The sequence below is a fragment of the Pteronotus mesoamericanus genome, unplaced genomic scaffold (assembly GCF_021234165.1).
Source record: "Pteronotus mesoamericanus isolate MK-2021 breed Mesoamerican mustached bat unplaced genomic scaffold, CSHL_Meso_final contig_169, whole genome shotgun sequence".
NCBI lineage: Eukaryota > Metazoa > Chordata > Mammalia > Chiroptera > Mormoopidae > Pteronotus > Pteronotus mesoamericanus.
In genome coordinates, this window is record NW_026555068.1 from 12,797,175 (window position 1) to 12,810,818 (window position 13,644).

The 13,644-nt window shown below is 45.4% G+C and overlaps 1 protein-coding gene across 1 annotated transcript in view; it reads left to right on the forward strand.

The window, feature by feature from the left end:
* Positions 1–2,874: 2,874 nt before the first annotated feature.
* GSR (glutathione-disulfide reductase) overlaps positions 2,875–13,644 on the forward strand; it is a 34,858-nt gene continuing 24,088 nt past the window's right edge. Inside the window, exon 1 of the mRNA XM_054566069.1 lies at positions 2,875–3,239. Coding sequence (XP_054422044.1) covers positions 2,946–3,239 — 294 coding nt within the window. The 5' untranslated portion in view covers positions 2,875–2,945. The remainder of the gene's footprint in view (positions 3,240–13,644) is intronic.

Consider the following 13,644-nt stretch of genomic DNA (forward strand, 5'->3'; position numbering starts at 1 on the left):
CTGAGTCATAGACTTTTACATCCTTTCATCCTCTTTATGTTTGCTTAATGGAGTCATTTTTTCCCCCAGATTTCCTGGTTGAAGATTTGTCATCTTTGACTCTGGTACCCATCCCCCAATCTGTCAATTTCACTTCTTTATGTCTGTCCAACCTGTTCCTTCCCTCTTCTCAATATTTCTATTACCTTTGCCTCCTATATTACCAGTTTCATGGTCTCCAGTTCACTTCATAGATTTCCTGGGAAACACACCTCTGAAAAATCTCCAGTCACTCTTTATTTCTTTGGAGTAATGTCTAAATGCTTGTGCCTGGTTACAGCCAAAATCTTCCAGGACTTCACCCATCTCCCACGGCCCTCTTCAAGCTGCCTATGGTCTAGGCAGTCTGCAGTGCTCTGCTTACTATTTCCAGTTTTTGCTGGCTGCTTGCCATTCTAAGTTATTCTCTTTGACATGTTTATTTTCTTTCGGTCAGCCTCTCTGTTGGCAGATGAATAAACTGAAACTCAGAGAGGTGAAGTGCCTGTGGTGTGATATGAATCCAAGTTTCTCTGACTCAGACTCAACTCCTAAATACTTGTATCTCTTAAGAACAAGAATATTCTTTCATAACCACAGTACAGTGATCAAACTCAGGAAATTTCACATCAATGTAGTACCATTATATATTATACAAGCCATATTCAAATTTTACCAATTGTCCCAATCCAATTCCATCCAGGATCGAGCCTTAATTTTAGTTGTCGTATTTCTTCAGCCTTTAATCTGGAATATTTCCTCAGCCTCACTTTGTTTTGAAGACATTGATAGTTTTTAAACTATCAAGCTAATTGTTTGTAAAACTTCGCTCATTGTGGGTTTTCCTGAGTGTTACTTCTTGATTAGATTCAGGTTATGGATTTTTAGCAGGACTACGACATAAGTGAAGTGCACTTCTTACTGCATCATGTCGTATGGCACGGTGACACTGTCTCATTTTTGGCAATGTTTAACTTCGGTCATTTGGATAGGGTGGCTGTAGCCCGCTATAAAGGTACCATTTTCCCCTTTGGGTTTGTTTTTATGTATTAGGTAGGGCTACTACATCTCCCAGGCTTGACTGGGTGGCTTAATGTAGTAGGTGTCCTGTAGGGTGCAGTGGCCCAGCCTCCCCTATCACCCAAGCTGGGTACTCAGCGTGGGCCCACTGTGTGGGCTGTGTACACCCTCCTGTTGTAGCTGAGTCTTGACTGCTGTAGGCACATCCAAGGTCAGCCACCTCCTCTGTTCTGTCTGAGGTTGCACAGCATAAGCTACAAAGTGATCTGAGTTGGCTGCTGCTGTGCTGGGCTTGCAGGTGTCCGGGTGAGGCCAGGCCATGAACCACAGCTGGGTGCTGCTAGTGCGGGGCCTGGGGCAATTTAGTGAGAGGTACAGGGCTCACAGAAGCCAGTTGCTGCTTGTTTGGGAGAATTTAGGAAAATCCGAAGCATGGGCCAAGACAAGCCATGAGCATGGAAATGCCATAGGCAACAGCTTGGGCGAGCTTGAAAGGTGGATGGGGCAGGGCTCCAGGGAATTAGCAGGGTGGGGCCAACAGTGTGACCGAGGTTGATGAAGTCTCAAATACGGTGCTCACCTGCTAGCTCTGTGTGGGGCGGGCTCAAAAAAGGAACAGTAGCCTCTGCCAGTGCTTTGTCTGGGAGAGAGTTGCCCCCCAGTTCTCTCCCTGAATGCTAGGCGAGGCAGTTCCTCCCCTTATGTCTCTGGTGCCTTTCCATCTGCTGCCCTCACAGTGAAGCTCAGAGGGCATTAATCTGCATAAGTTTGTGTGCAGGCCCCTTAGTATGTACTGCCAGGGACTCTAGAAGTCTGTCCCCTACAACCTAAATCCCCACGGGTTTTTACAGCCCGAAGATGGTGACTTTTCCTGGCACTAGATCTCTGGCCAGGGGGGACTGGTGTGGGGCTGGAACCCTTTGCTCAGTCCCAATTTTTTTCCACCACAGGAGTGTGGGACCAGCCCTGTTTCCAGCTCTGACCCTCCGAGTCTTGATGTGGTTTCTTCTTTAATTCCATAGTTGTAGGACTTATATTCAGCTCAGTTTCTGACGACTCTGAATAATGGTTGTGCTATAGTTTAAATGCACTATTGACCCAGCTTGTGAGGAGGCCAGCCGCATTTACCTATGGCACGATCTTGATCAGAAGTCTGTAAGTTTACAGCAGGGGTCCCCAACACACCCAGCAAACTGGTATTGTCCACAGCCTGTTGTTAAGAGCAGGTTGCACAGCAGGAGGTGAGCACTGAGCATTACCACTTGAGCTCCCACTCCAGACTTCTCCCCACTGCCCCCCAAAAATTATCTTCCACAAAACTGGTACCCAGTGCCAAAAAGGTTGGGGACTGTTCATTTGAAGTGTATATTGCTAGGTCAGTGGTCGGAGGCTCCCATCTAGTCCATCTTGGTTAGAGCCTAGGAATCAACAGTCCACGTGGTCTGCGTTCAAACTTTGAGAAACATCAACTTCCAAAATAATGGTAGGCAATTCTCCAAAGGCTGGATGAAATAAAAGAGAGCATTCATCTTTCCTCGCCCCACGGGCCTTCACCTACCTCTGCGTGATGCCACCCCAGTGTGGGACCCTGGTGGGGTGATTACGGTGGCAGGGTGATCACTCCTCCTCCCCCCACCCCCAGCTCCTCACTTTGGCGGGGGAAGGTGGCTCGCACTCAGGTGGAAGAGCTGGGGGTGGTGCTGGAGTGGGGGCGTCCCCTCAGTGCCCACCTACCTCAGTCTCAAGGAGCCGGGGCCTGCCTGGAGACCCATTCCGCGCCGAGCACCCCATCTCACCACGCCCCTAGTGCTTAGTCATCCTGTGAAGCCGCGCTTGCCTGCGGCCCGCACCCCCTCCTTCCTAGGGCAACGCCCCGGGGCCGCCCTGCTCCGCGCACTTCCGCGTGCATGGCCTTGCTGCTGGGAGCCCTGCGCACGGGTGCGCGGCAGAGCTCGCAGCAGGTGGCGCGCGCCTTCCCCGGCATCTCACTGTCTCAACCCCCGCCGGCCCGCACACTCGCCCGCGCAATGGCGTGCAGGCAAGAGTCGCGGCCGCAGGGCCCACCGGCCACCTCCAGCGCCATGGCCTACGACTACCTGGTGATCGGCGGCGGCTCCGGCGGGCTGGCTAGCGCGCGCCGGGCAGCCGAGCTGGGCGCTAGGGTCGCGGTGGTGGAGAGCCACAAGCTGGGCGGCACTTGCGTGAGTACCGGCTCCCCCCGCCCCCGCGCTTCTCGCGCCTCTGTCTCTGCTGCTGCGTTTTGATCCACAGCCCCGCTTTCCCTTCGCTTCTCCAGGAAGAGTCTGCGCTCTTTCCCAGTGCAGTCCGTTCCTCCGGGTCTCTAGAATGCGCACGGCCCCCCAGCTCTGCGCTGCGCTTGCTGCTTTACCGCTGCTGCTGAAGGCAGGATCCCAGCAGGTTTAGATGAAAGACGTGTAAAGGGTCGTCCTTTCGGCCCCCAAAGCTAAACCTGCCTCTGTTCAGGCCCAGGTGCCAAAATAGCTATAGCCGTAGGTGATTGAATCTAACGTCCTTACGTCCTGCGTCCTCACTCCTCAGGGTGGAAGAATTTTGTGTTCCACTGTTGAGTTCATAACCAGATCCATGAAGCATATAACTGCATCTGGAACAGTTGCAGGTGGCCTGTGTGCATGGGGAGAGGGGCGTATGTGTCCTTGAGCAAAGAGAATCCTGGTCCTCTCCCTTCAATTTCAGGAGCAGAGTGATTTTTGCACCCCTGCACACTGCACACTGGAATTACCTGAGCAGTTGAAAAAACTGCCTGGGTTCCGCCCCCATGGCTTCTGAGTTCATTGGTCTGAGGTGCAGCCTGGCTGTTGGGACTTTTAGAAGCAACATAGTTGATTCTGAATGTCAGCCAAGGTTGAGAACCACTGGCTACACTGACCTTGATGTAGAATTTACTATTAAATGAATTTTTAAACCTTTAGCTTCTTTTGTCTTTGGGGGTTGGGAGGGAGGCGGCGTATTTTAAAACTACCTAAAAAAACTAGAGTTGTAAGTCCTGTGATTGAAAAACTATCATTTTTTAAAAGTTTTGCTCCTAAGTTATTGTTTTGGCCTTAACTATCACAAAACTTGGGTGAGGTACTGGCTGTTAATATTAAAATATCTCCAAGACTAACCTGGGACCGGGTTCTCTAAATTCCTCTGGAGGCCGATGTTCTACTAAACTGGGAACTCCTTAAGGGCAGGGATGGGTTCCTGTGTTCCTGTGTGTGCGCACCTCCAATCTTAACAAAATACCTTGCTCAATTTGACCTATGCGTGGGATTGTTACAGGAAAGGGAGTCTGGCCTTCAGAGGGTCTTACCTGAGCTGGCTGCTACTGTATGGGTGCTTAGTGCAGTAAAGAAGAGCATGAGTCCAGGTGATTTTTAGAGGACGTTTATTAAAGTTGGGGACAAAGAGCTTTAAAGTGAAACAAGGAAGTACGTAGGCTAGAAGAAGCAACAGGAGAGGGACTAGGTGGGGACACGAGCCTGGGCTGGGCTGCTTTGGCTCACTAAAAAGTCAGAGAAAGGGGACCTTGGGGACAGAGTCAGGGAGTTGGCCCAGGATACACTGCCACTGCCCATTGCTCCCTGGTTGCAAGCGTCATGGGGTCCCTTAGGGTTTAGGAGATGTGTACCTGTGGGGGAAGAGTGGGACAGGGAAGGGACAGTGTGCTCCTGGGAGGGACAGTGTGCACTGGACACAAATTTTGAGGGTTTTAAAAGTCTGGTGGTTTAGAGGAAGTCTTGGGGAGGATTCAGTAGAATATTCATCAGCTTTATGCGGATGTACCAAAATGAGATTTATTGCCTTAACTTCATTTGTCCTTGGGTGTGGTTGGCAAGTGGCAGTAGTTGGATTTCTGCTATCTACCTATCTTCTGAGTGGAGTAGGGTGATTGAAGCTATTTACCCTCTGGTTGCGAAGAAGTTTAAACCATTAAACTCTTAAGTGTCCTTGGCTACAGAAGATAGGATTTACTAGATGGCTGTAAATTGCTTGGCTGTTGAATTACCTGTCTTGGTTTTCTTATTCTGCTTGTCCTGACTTAGTAGCCCGACTCAAAATGAATAAAACTTAATATTGACAGCTATGAAAGAGCTGACTCCTATGTCCAGTCCTCATTTTTCAAGTTCAAAATGAAAGTGGGAATGAGAAAAGGAAAAAAAATCCCTGTTAATTATCTACTTGCAACTTTATACCTTAGTCCAGAGAAACTCAACTGGAAGCGGGTCCCTGCAGAAAGATTGAGGGGTGCCACTAAAAGGTCCCCCAACAACTTGATTACTGCTTATCTTTGTACTGGCAGTAAAATGGCACCAGGTGTAGACCGGTGGCGTCAGACCAGACCTTGGTGCTTGAGTTCTGGCTAAGAAAGAATTCAGAGCCAAGCCCTGGCTGGTGTGGCTCAGTGGATTGAGCACCGGCCTGCAAACTGAAAGGTTGCTGGCTAGATTCCCAGTCAGAACACATGCCTGGGTTGCAGGCCAGGTCCCCAGTTGGGGGCATGCGAGAGGCAGCAGATCAATGTATCTCTCTCACATTGATGTTTCTCTTCCTCCCTTTCTCCTTTCCTTCCCCTCTCTCTAAAAGTAAATAAATAAAAGCTTTAAAAAAATAACTCAGAACTAAGACCCAAACTATAAGAGAAAGTTTATTTAACCCTGGCCAGGTTGCTTAGTTGGTTAGAAGCATTGTCCCACTAAACCAAGGTTGCAGGTTTGATACCCTGTCAGGCCACATACAAGAATCAACCAATGAATGCATAATTAAGTAGAACAAGTGGATGTTTCTCTCTGTCCCTTCCTTTCTCTTTAAAATCAATTTTGAAAAATGAATTTAAAAAAAGAGAAAGTTTATTTAGAAAGTCATAAAGGTAGAAGTGAGCCACAGAAGAAATGGGCCCAGGAAGCAAGTTACAGAGGCCAAAGGAGGGCCCTCCAGAGCTTAGGGGAGAGAGGCCAGGGGAAGGGGCGGGGAACGGCACTGGTGTGCTTGCTGGAGAGAGATGCCTTGGGTCTTCCATCCTAAGGGCTCTTTAAGGGTGGGAGTTCTAGGGGCAGTATCAGGAGACCGTTCAATAAACTAGACATCCACTTCTCAGGCTTGTCCTTTCCGGGTCACGGTCTTCATTGAGTGGTCAGCACCCTGACCGGAGGTCTTCAGTCGATGCCGCTGGTCCCGATGTCAGCCATGGCATCCCTTGTCTGGTTTAGCTGCTTTTCTGGTCCTGGAGCTGAAACACAACTAAGGCCTAGATGTTTTTGATATAGGTCGGAACCTCATTATCCTGGGGGCTTAATGCTTAGCCTAGTCTCCTGCCCCCTCTACCAGGTCCAGACCCCCTGGGCAGTAATATGCTGGGGGAGGACAGGTCACCCTGGGGGCAAGGTCCTTTTTTCCCAGTTTTGCGTGTTGCTAGACACCCTGGGCTTTCCGCCCTGGTGACCTTGCGTACCTGGCCTGTCATCCTTGCTCTGCTCCTGTCTCTGACTACTTACCACATTTGTACTTCATTGCTCTTCTTCCCAATTTATTTCATAATAAGCTTCCTTGTCATTATCTGGTTCTACTGGTAATAATTAAGAAGGTGCTGTCCCGTTTTGTTTTTAGGTTTTTGTTAGTAATGCGAATGCACTAATAGATAAACTACTTCTGAGAGTGAGCAAAGGACGGCCCAGGACAGTCGGTATTTGACGCTGTACTGCTTTGATAAAGAGCGCCTGGCCTTTCTTATCTCATTCTCCGCAGCAACTTTTATTTTCCTGTAAGCATTGATGTTTTGGGGGAAATCTCCATTTTCATAACATTCCATTTGGGTTCTTCTCAAACTGGCTTTTGTACAAGGAAGGGTGTTAGTATGTGTTGAATATGAGAGAAGATATAAGAAACTGGTAAGACATGAGTTTAGATTTGTTCAGATTCCAGTTGTTCGGGTTTTCCTCAGTTGCAAAAATAAACTACTTATGTGCAGGAATTTCCAAGCAGGTGTAGGGAACCTTGAGGCTTTCTGAAGTATATCATTTCATCTGTTCGTGTCTTTATTTCTTGTATTCTAAGAATTAAATTGGAGCTGGCTGAGAAAAAAGGGCAGATACCAACATTTGCAAGACAAAGGTCCCTTCCCTCAAAGAATTTACAATATAGTGGCGATAAAATGTAGACCATCAACCCCAGAGTAAGATGGTCTATATTAATTGCTGCATTAATAACAAATTACAATAGTTGAGAGAAGAGTTGTAATTAATCATTTCTGCCTGGGCACTATCAGATGGTTTCATGGAGATAGTATCTTTCTGCACTTGATACATATTTTTTGTGAGGGTAGAGTCAGGGCAAAGGCCTAGAGACAGGGTATGTTGTGTAACTGAATTTGACTGGAGCTGAGGGTGTCTCTAATAAAAGATGGGGAAGCCAATGGGTAGGTTGTTATGGTTAAAAATGTGAGTTTCTGTTAGTGTCCCTGGAAAGGGACCGGCCCAAAGCAGGTCTGCCACAGGCCAACCAGTAGTGTGTGAATTCTTGAGTCTGTGCACGAAAGATTGTACAAAGCAAGTCCAGGTGATTTGGAGAGGACGTTTATTAAAGCTGGGGACAGTGAAACAAAGTGGGGGCTTAGCACGGAAGAAGCAACAGGAGAGAGAGCCTAGGCAGTGCCCTGCTTTGGCTCCTAGAAAAGTTATAAGAAAGAAGTGAGCCAAGGTGGGGCTGCTGTCAGCTCCCTGGAAAGGCAGAGAAAAGGGGACCTTGGGGACAGGTTCAGGGGGTGAGCCCAAAACGATCTGCCCAAAACGATCTGCCTGTCGCTCTCCTGGTTTCGAGTCTCATGGAAACCCTTAGACTTTAAGAGAGAAAGGTAAAGGTGCACGCCCAAGGGGGAAGGAAGTCATGAGTGTGCTTGTCTTGAGGGCTCGTACCTGGTTTCTAAAGGTGGGTATTTTAGGGGAGGATCGCAATAGAATATTCATCAGCTTTATACTGAGGTGCCAAAATGAGATTTATTCCCCTGGCTTCATTTGTCCTTGGGTGTGGTTGGCACAAATGGCACTAAATGAATTTCTGTTACCTATCACACCTGAGGTTAAGTTAATGAGGTGTCTTTTGGGGGGGGCTGGTTGGCAAGGGATCCAGCCCTGTGATTTCAGGGTTGGCATTTCCTACCTCCTTGACCTCTGGGGAGGGGAGGAGGGCTGGAGGTTGAATCAGTTGCCGGTGGCCAGTGACTCCATCATGCCTATGGGATGAAGCCTTCATAAAAAACCCAAAGGGCCGGGGTTCAGAGAGCTTTCAGGTTGGTGCACACATGGAGGTTTGCAGGGAGGAGTGCACTCTGAGAGGGCAGGGAAGCTCTGTGTCCCTTTCCCTGTACCTCGGCCCGCGCATCTCTTCCATCTGACTGTTTCGGGATTATATTCTCTTATAATGAGCTGGTAAAATCTAGTAAGTAAAATGTTTCTCTGAGTTCTGTGAGCAGCTCTAACAAATTAATCAAAACCAAGAAGGGGGTCTTGAGAACCTCTTATCTATAGCTGGTTGGTCAAAACCCAGGTGACAACTGGACTTGGATTGATATCTGAAGTGGCAAGGGGCAATGGAGAGAGATCTGGTCACATCACCAGGGGGAAGTGGGAAGGGGCCATAGGAGGAGTTTGCCATGGCAACCGTAAACATTCTAGGACACGATGGGCTGAGAAGCTGAATGCCTCCAGAGAGCATGGAATTATGGGAAAGAAGATATGAAATAAAAGAAGCGCTCCCTGTAGGGAGTGGGGGGCGGGGGCGGCTGGGGCTCCCTTTGGCTCTCAGGCTCTCCTGTTCTTCAAGGATGCTTGGATGATGGTGCTGTGGCTTCCTGTATTTCTCAACAGAGTGTTTTTTTTGGATGGGAAGGAACTCCGGAAACAGCCTAGGACTGGGCTGGCCTGGCAGAAGGTGGCAGGGTGATTCTCTGGGTGTTCTAGAGGGAACAGGCTCTGAGGCAGAAGCCTGCCATTCTTCCAAAGTTGTGTAGCTTTTGCATCTTATGATGTTTTAGTTTGTAAACTAACCCTATAGAACTAAGATAATTAAAACTAACGGGGGAATGATAGCCAGTCAGGGAAAGACAAATACCATATGATTTCACTCTTATCCAATGAACAAACTGAACTAACAAGGAAAATGGGGACAGACTCATAGACGGACGGCAGAGTGACAGCTGGGGGGCGGAGGTGAGGGGGTGGAGGGTTCGACAAAAGGGAAAAAGGACTCATGGGGGTGGACAGCAGTGTGGTGACTGCTGGGAGAGAGGGTGTAAGGGGACTAAAAGGTAATACAAAAAAATAGAATAAAGATTAAGTTTTTAAAAAACTAATGGGGAATGATAGGAGGACTCAGGTGTTAAAAAAGTTTAGTCTTCCCCTGGCTGGTGTGGCTCAATGGATTGAGTGCGGGCCTGCCAACCGAAAGGTTGCCAGTTCAGTTCCCAGGCAGGGCACATGTCTGGGTTGCGGGCCAGGTCCCCAGAATGGGGGCATGTGAGAGGCAACTGATCAATGCATCTCTCGTACATTGATGTTTCCCTCCCTCTCTCTCCCTCCTTTCCCCACTGTCTAAAATAAATAAATAAAATCTTTTTTTTTTAAAGAGTTTAATCTTAATTGATAGGCCTAAATGACAAATTCTTGTGAAAAGCTCGTATTCGAAAATTGTGAAGCTTTTGAATAAAGACCCCTTTCTTTCATCATCGAACCTTTGCTTCTGGAATTTTGCTTGGAGGGCGGCAGCAGGCGGCAGGACAATTGCTCTTCAGTAACTGGGAGACAATCTTGAAGGACTAAGTCCTTAACTTGATGCCATCTCCAGTAAGATAGTGTCATAATTGGGTTAATTACTTGGTGGTTTATGATTAAAAGAACAAACAAACAAAAAAACACCGCATGCACACATCAGCATTGGTGTTAGAATCATACAGGGACAGGGCCAAGTGTTGTCCAGACAGCATCTTATTTAGTCACTGTTAGTATAAAGCTGATGAAACTCCACAAAGACAGGGATCTTTGGTCTGGTCACCTGTATCTTCCAAGCTCCTGGAATAGTCTTGCATTAAGTAGCTTCCCAATATATACAGTTGTTGAAAGAATGAATTTACGAATCATTAGTGTTTTGCTTAGTAATGATGACTGGTCTGTTTTTGAAGTGTTCCTTCCTCATACTTGTCAGTCTTGAATTAGATTTTACCCTGCAAAGAGGGAAACAGGAAACTGTAGGCAACTTTGTGGTGGGGACAAAAGTGGAGAAACGAGAAGAAGGAAGTTCACTCTTACTTTAGCACTTGTGACATTCCTGATAGGTGCAGTTGTAAGTGAACCAAGTTCTTGTTTTACCATTGCCATGGGCAAAGTGATATTTTTACCGAGATGGAATTTTAAAGAACATTGTGAGTCTGCTGTTGCCCCTTGAATCAGTCTTGGGTAGGCTGAGTCTCTCACTTTCTCTCTGGTTAGGACTGTGGACTGCATAGGACCAGCGATCTATGGGTTAATGCTCTGGTTCGGGGAATGCCTGGCCCCAGTGAGTGAGTGAGTACTGAACCAATGCTTCTGAATGAATGAACGGTTACAAGGTAAAAAATTAAACCAAAGTTACTCATACACTTGGCACAAGTGAAAATCAGGCTCTCTTGGCCAAAAAAAATAAAAAGCATATTCCAAACTTGTTTCTTAATCCTTATCCGAGGACATTTTTTTTTTCATTGCTTTTAGAGAGAGAGGAAAGGAGAGGGGAACATCGATGTGAAAAAGAAACACCGATTGTCTGCATCCTGAACCTTCCAGGACCAGGGATTGGTGCCCATACTGGGGATCTTACGTGTCTGGCCCAGAGGCTACACATGCCCACCGCTGGACTGGGGATCGAACCCGCAGCCTTTCAATTACAGGATGATGCTCCAACCAACTGAGCTACACTGGCCAGAGCCATATTCCAAATTCTCTTTAAACATTGCCTTGAATAACTTTCAAATGGCTTAAAATGTACAGGAAGAATAAATTAATGATATGTGAGAGTGATTCAGAACAGTTAGTGCCTTAGGACAATTTGAGTTGCTTTCAAAGATTCCTGGGAAGCTGGAGAAGGTGGACTAGAGGACAAGCAGAGTGTGTTTATTTAATATACTGAAATCTTCTCTACTTTTGGAGCAGTTGCTTTTGGAGTCTGCCCTAGTTGAAGCCTTTTAGTGAACTTAAGCTATAAACTGCAGAGTATAAAGTTGTGGATGAGAAACACTTTGCCAAACGAACTGGAGAAGCCAGGTCTGATGATAAAAATCATCCCACTCAGGGCAGGCATTGCTTTTCCCTCTAGGATTGTGCTGCCTTTCTGTCTTCTACCACCCAAGAAGCACCTGCTATCTACGTTCCTTAGAATGGGCTCACTCCATATTCCTCATGGCTTTGTCAAACACTTGGGGGATGAGAAGTAGCATATTCTTGGCTTATTCAGATTGAGGGCAGTCTAGGTAGAAAGCTATAAATTGTTCTAATTGCTCTCATAAAATACTCTTTTATTAGGCTTGAATTCTGCACCCTTCTCTCAGTCCTATGAGTTCCTAGTTCTGTTGCCTTATGACTCCTTACTGTAACATAATCTCATAAAAGAATTGAAGTGGACAACTAGAAAGTATATGACCTAATTCTTCCTAGGAAAAAAAACCCATATGACTGATAACTTGAGAACTGTACAGAAACATAACTCACTCCTTTTAATTTCTGAGTGCAGAATAATAACAAATAGTAGGATTATAATGAAATTGCAGCAGGTATGTTGTTAACAAATAGAATTTTAGAGGAATAGAAGTTACTCTTCAATAAGACCCACTTTTCCAAACATTTGCAACCTTAGTGGGATTTGGACAGATTCCTTTTAATCTGGTATTTCATATCAAGTCCCTTGGGAAGCGTGTATGAGCTGGAGGTTTCAACATAGGACAGCTGTAAAATATTCTGCTGTAAGAATAGGCATTTATTCTTTGGTCATACAGAGAACCAACCTAGTTCCTTATGGTCATGATTAGCAGGGCTATAAGCATCTGATGTAAGTTACGTCTAGAAGGCATTTGTTTCCATATAATAGAAAAAAAACTTTTATAGAAAATACTGAAAACAGGCAAGAGAGGTGAAAGAGTCTCGCATCTAAACTCCACTACCCAGGTAAAATCACTTTAGTTTATTTCTTTGTTCTTTTTTTTAAAAAAAAAGACTTTATTTGTTTACTTTTAGAGAGAGGAGAAGGGAGGGAGAAAGAGAGGGAGAGAAACATCAATCAGTTGCCTCTTGCATGCCCCCAACTGGGGACCTGGCCTGCAGCCCAGGCATGTGCCCTGACTAGGTATTGAACCAACGACCTTTTGGTTCGCAGGCTGGTGCTCAATCTACTGAGCCACACCAGCCAGGGCTTATTTCTTTGTTCTAATGAATTGTACAAGTAACGAATGATGGTATTCCCATTATACACCACATTAACAAGATAAAGAATAAAAATCATATGATTGTATCAATATATGCACAAAAAAGCATGTGATAAAATATATCATCCTCTTATGATTAAAACACTCAATGGGTATAAAAGGAAAGTACTTCATCATAATAAAGGTAATATTTGACAAACTCTCAACTAATACCATAATCAGTGGTAAAAAAACTGAAAGCCGTTCTCTGAGATGAGGAACAAGACAACATTTCACCACTCTTATTCAACACAGTTCTAGCCAGAGCAATCAAGCAAGAGAAAAATTTAAAAAGTATCCAAATTGGGAATGAAGAAGTAAAATTAGGGAGCACTTGAGATCTTGCTTTCTGCAAGTGTTGTCACTTTGGCTCAGATAAACTCATAAAAGTTCTCTAAAAAAAGTGAATTTGTCACTTTTTGCAGACAGGATTCCTTATATAAAGATGCCACCAAAAAACTATTAGAAACAGTAAACACAATAAAGTTGCAGGATACAAAAAAATCAATGTACAAAAATCCATTGCATTACTACAAAATAACAATGAAATTTTAGAAAAAGAAATGAAAAATACAATTCGTTTTGCAGTTGCAACAAGAAGAATGAAATATCTAGGAATAAACTTAACAAAGGAGGTGAAGGACCTATATGCTGAAAACACCAAACATTATTCAAAGAGATTGAAAAAAACACAATGAAATGGAAAGAGTTTTCAGGTTCATGGATTGGAAGAACCAACATAGTTAAAACTGCCATATTATCCCAAGCAATATTCAGATTTAATGCAATCCCCATCAAAATCCCAATGTTATTTTGTAAAGAAATAGAACCAAAAAATCATCAAATTTGTATGGAACCACAAAAGACCCCGAATAGGCAAAGCAACCCTGAAAAAGAGAACAGCTGAAGGTATCACACTCCCTGACTCCAAATTATACTACAAAGCCACTATAATCAAAATAGCATGGTACTGGCAGAAAAAGGCACACAGACCAACGGAACAAAATTGAGATCCCAGAAATAAACCGACATGTATATGGGCAAATAATCTTTGACAAAGGAACCAAAAACATACAATGGAAAATAAAGCTTCTTGAGTAAATGGT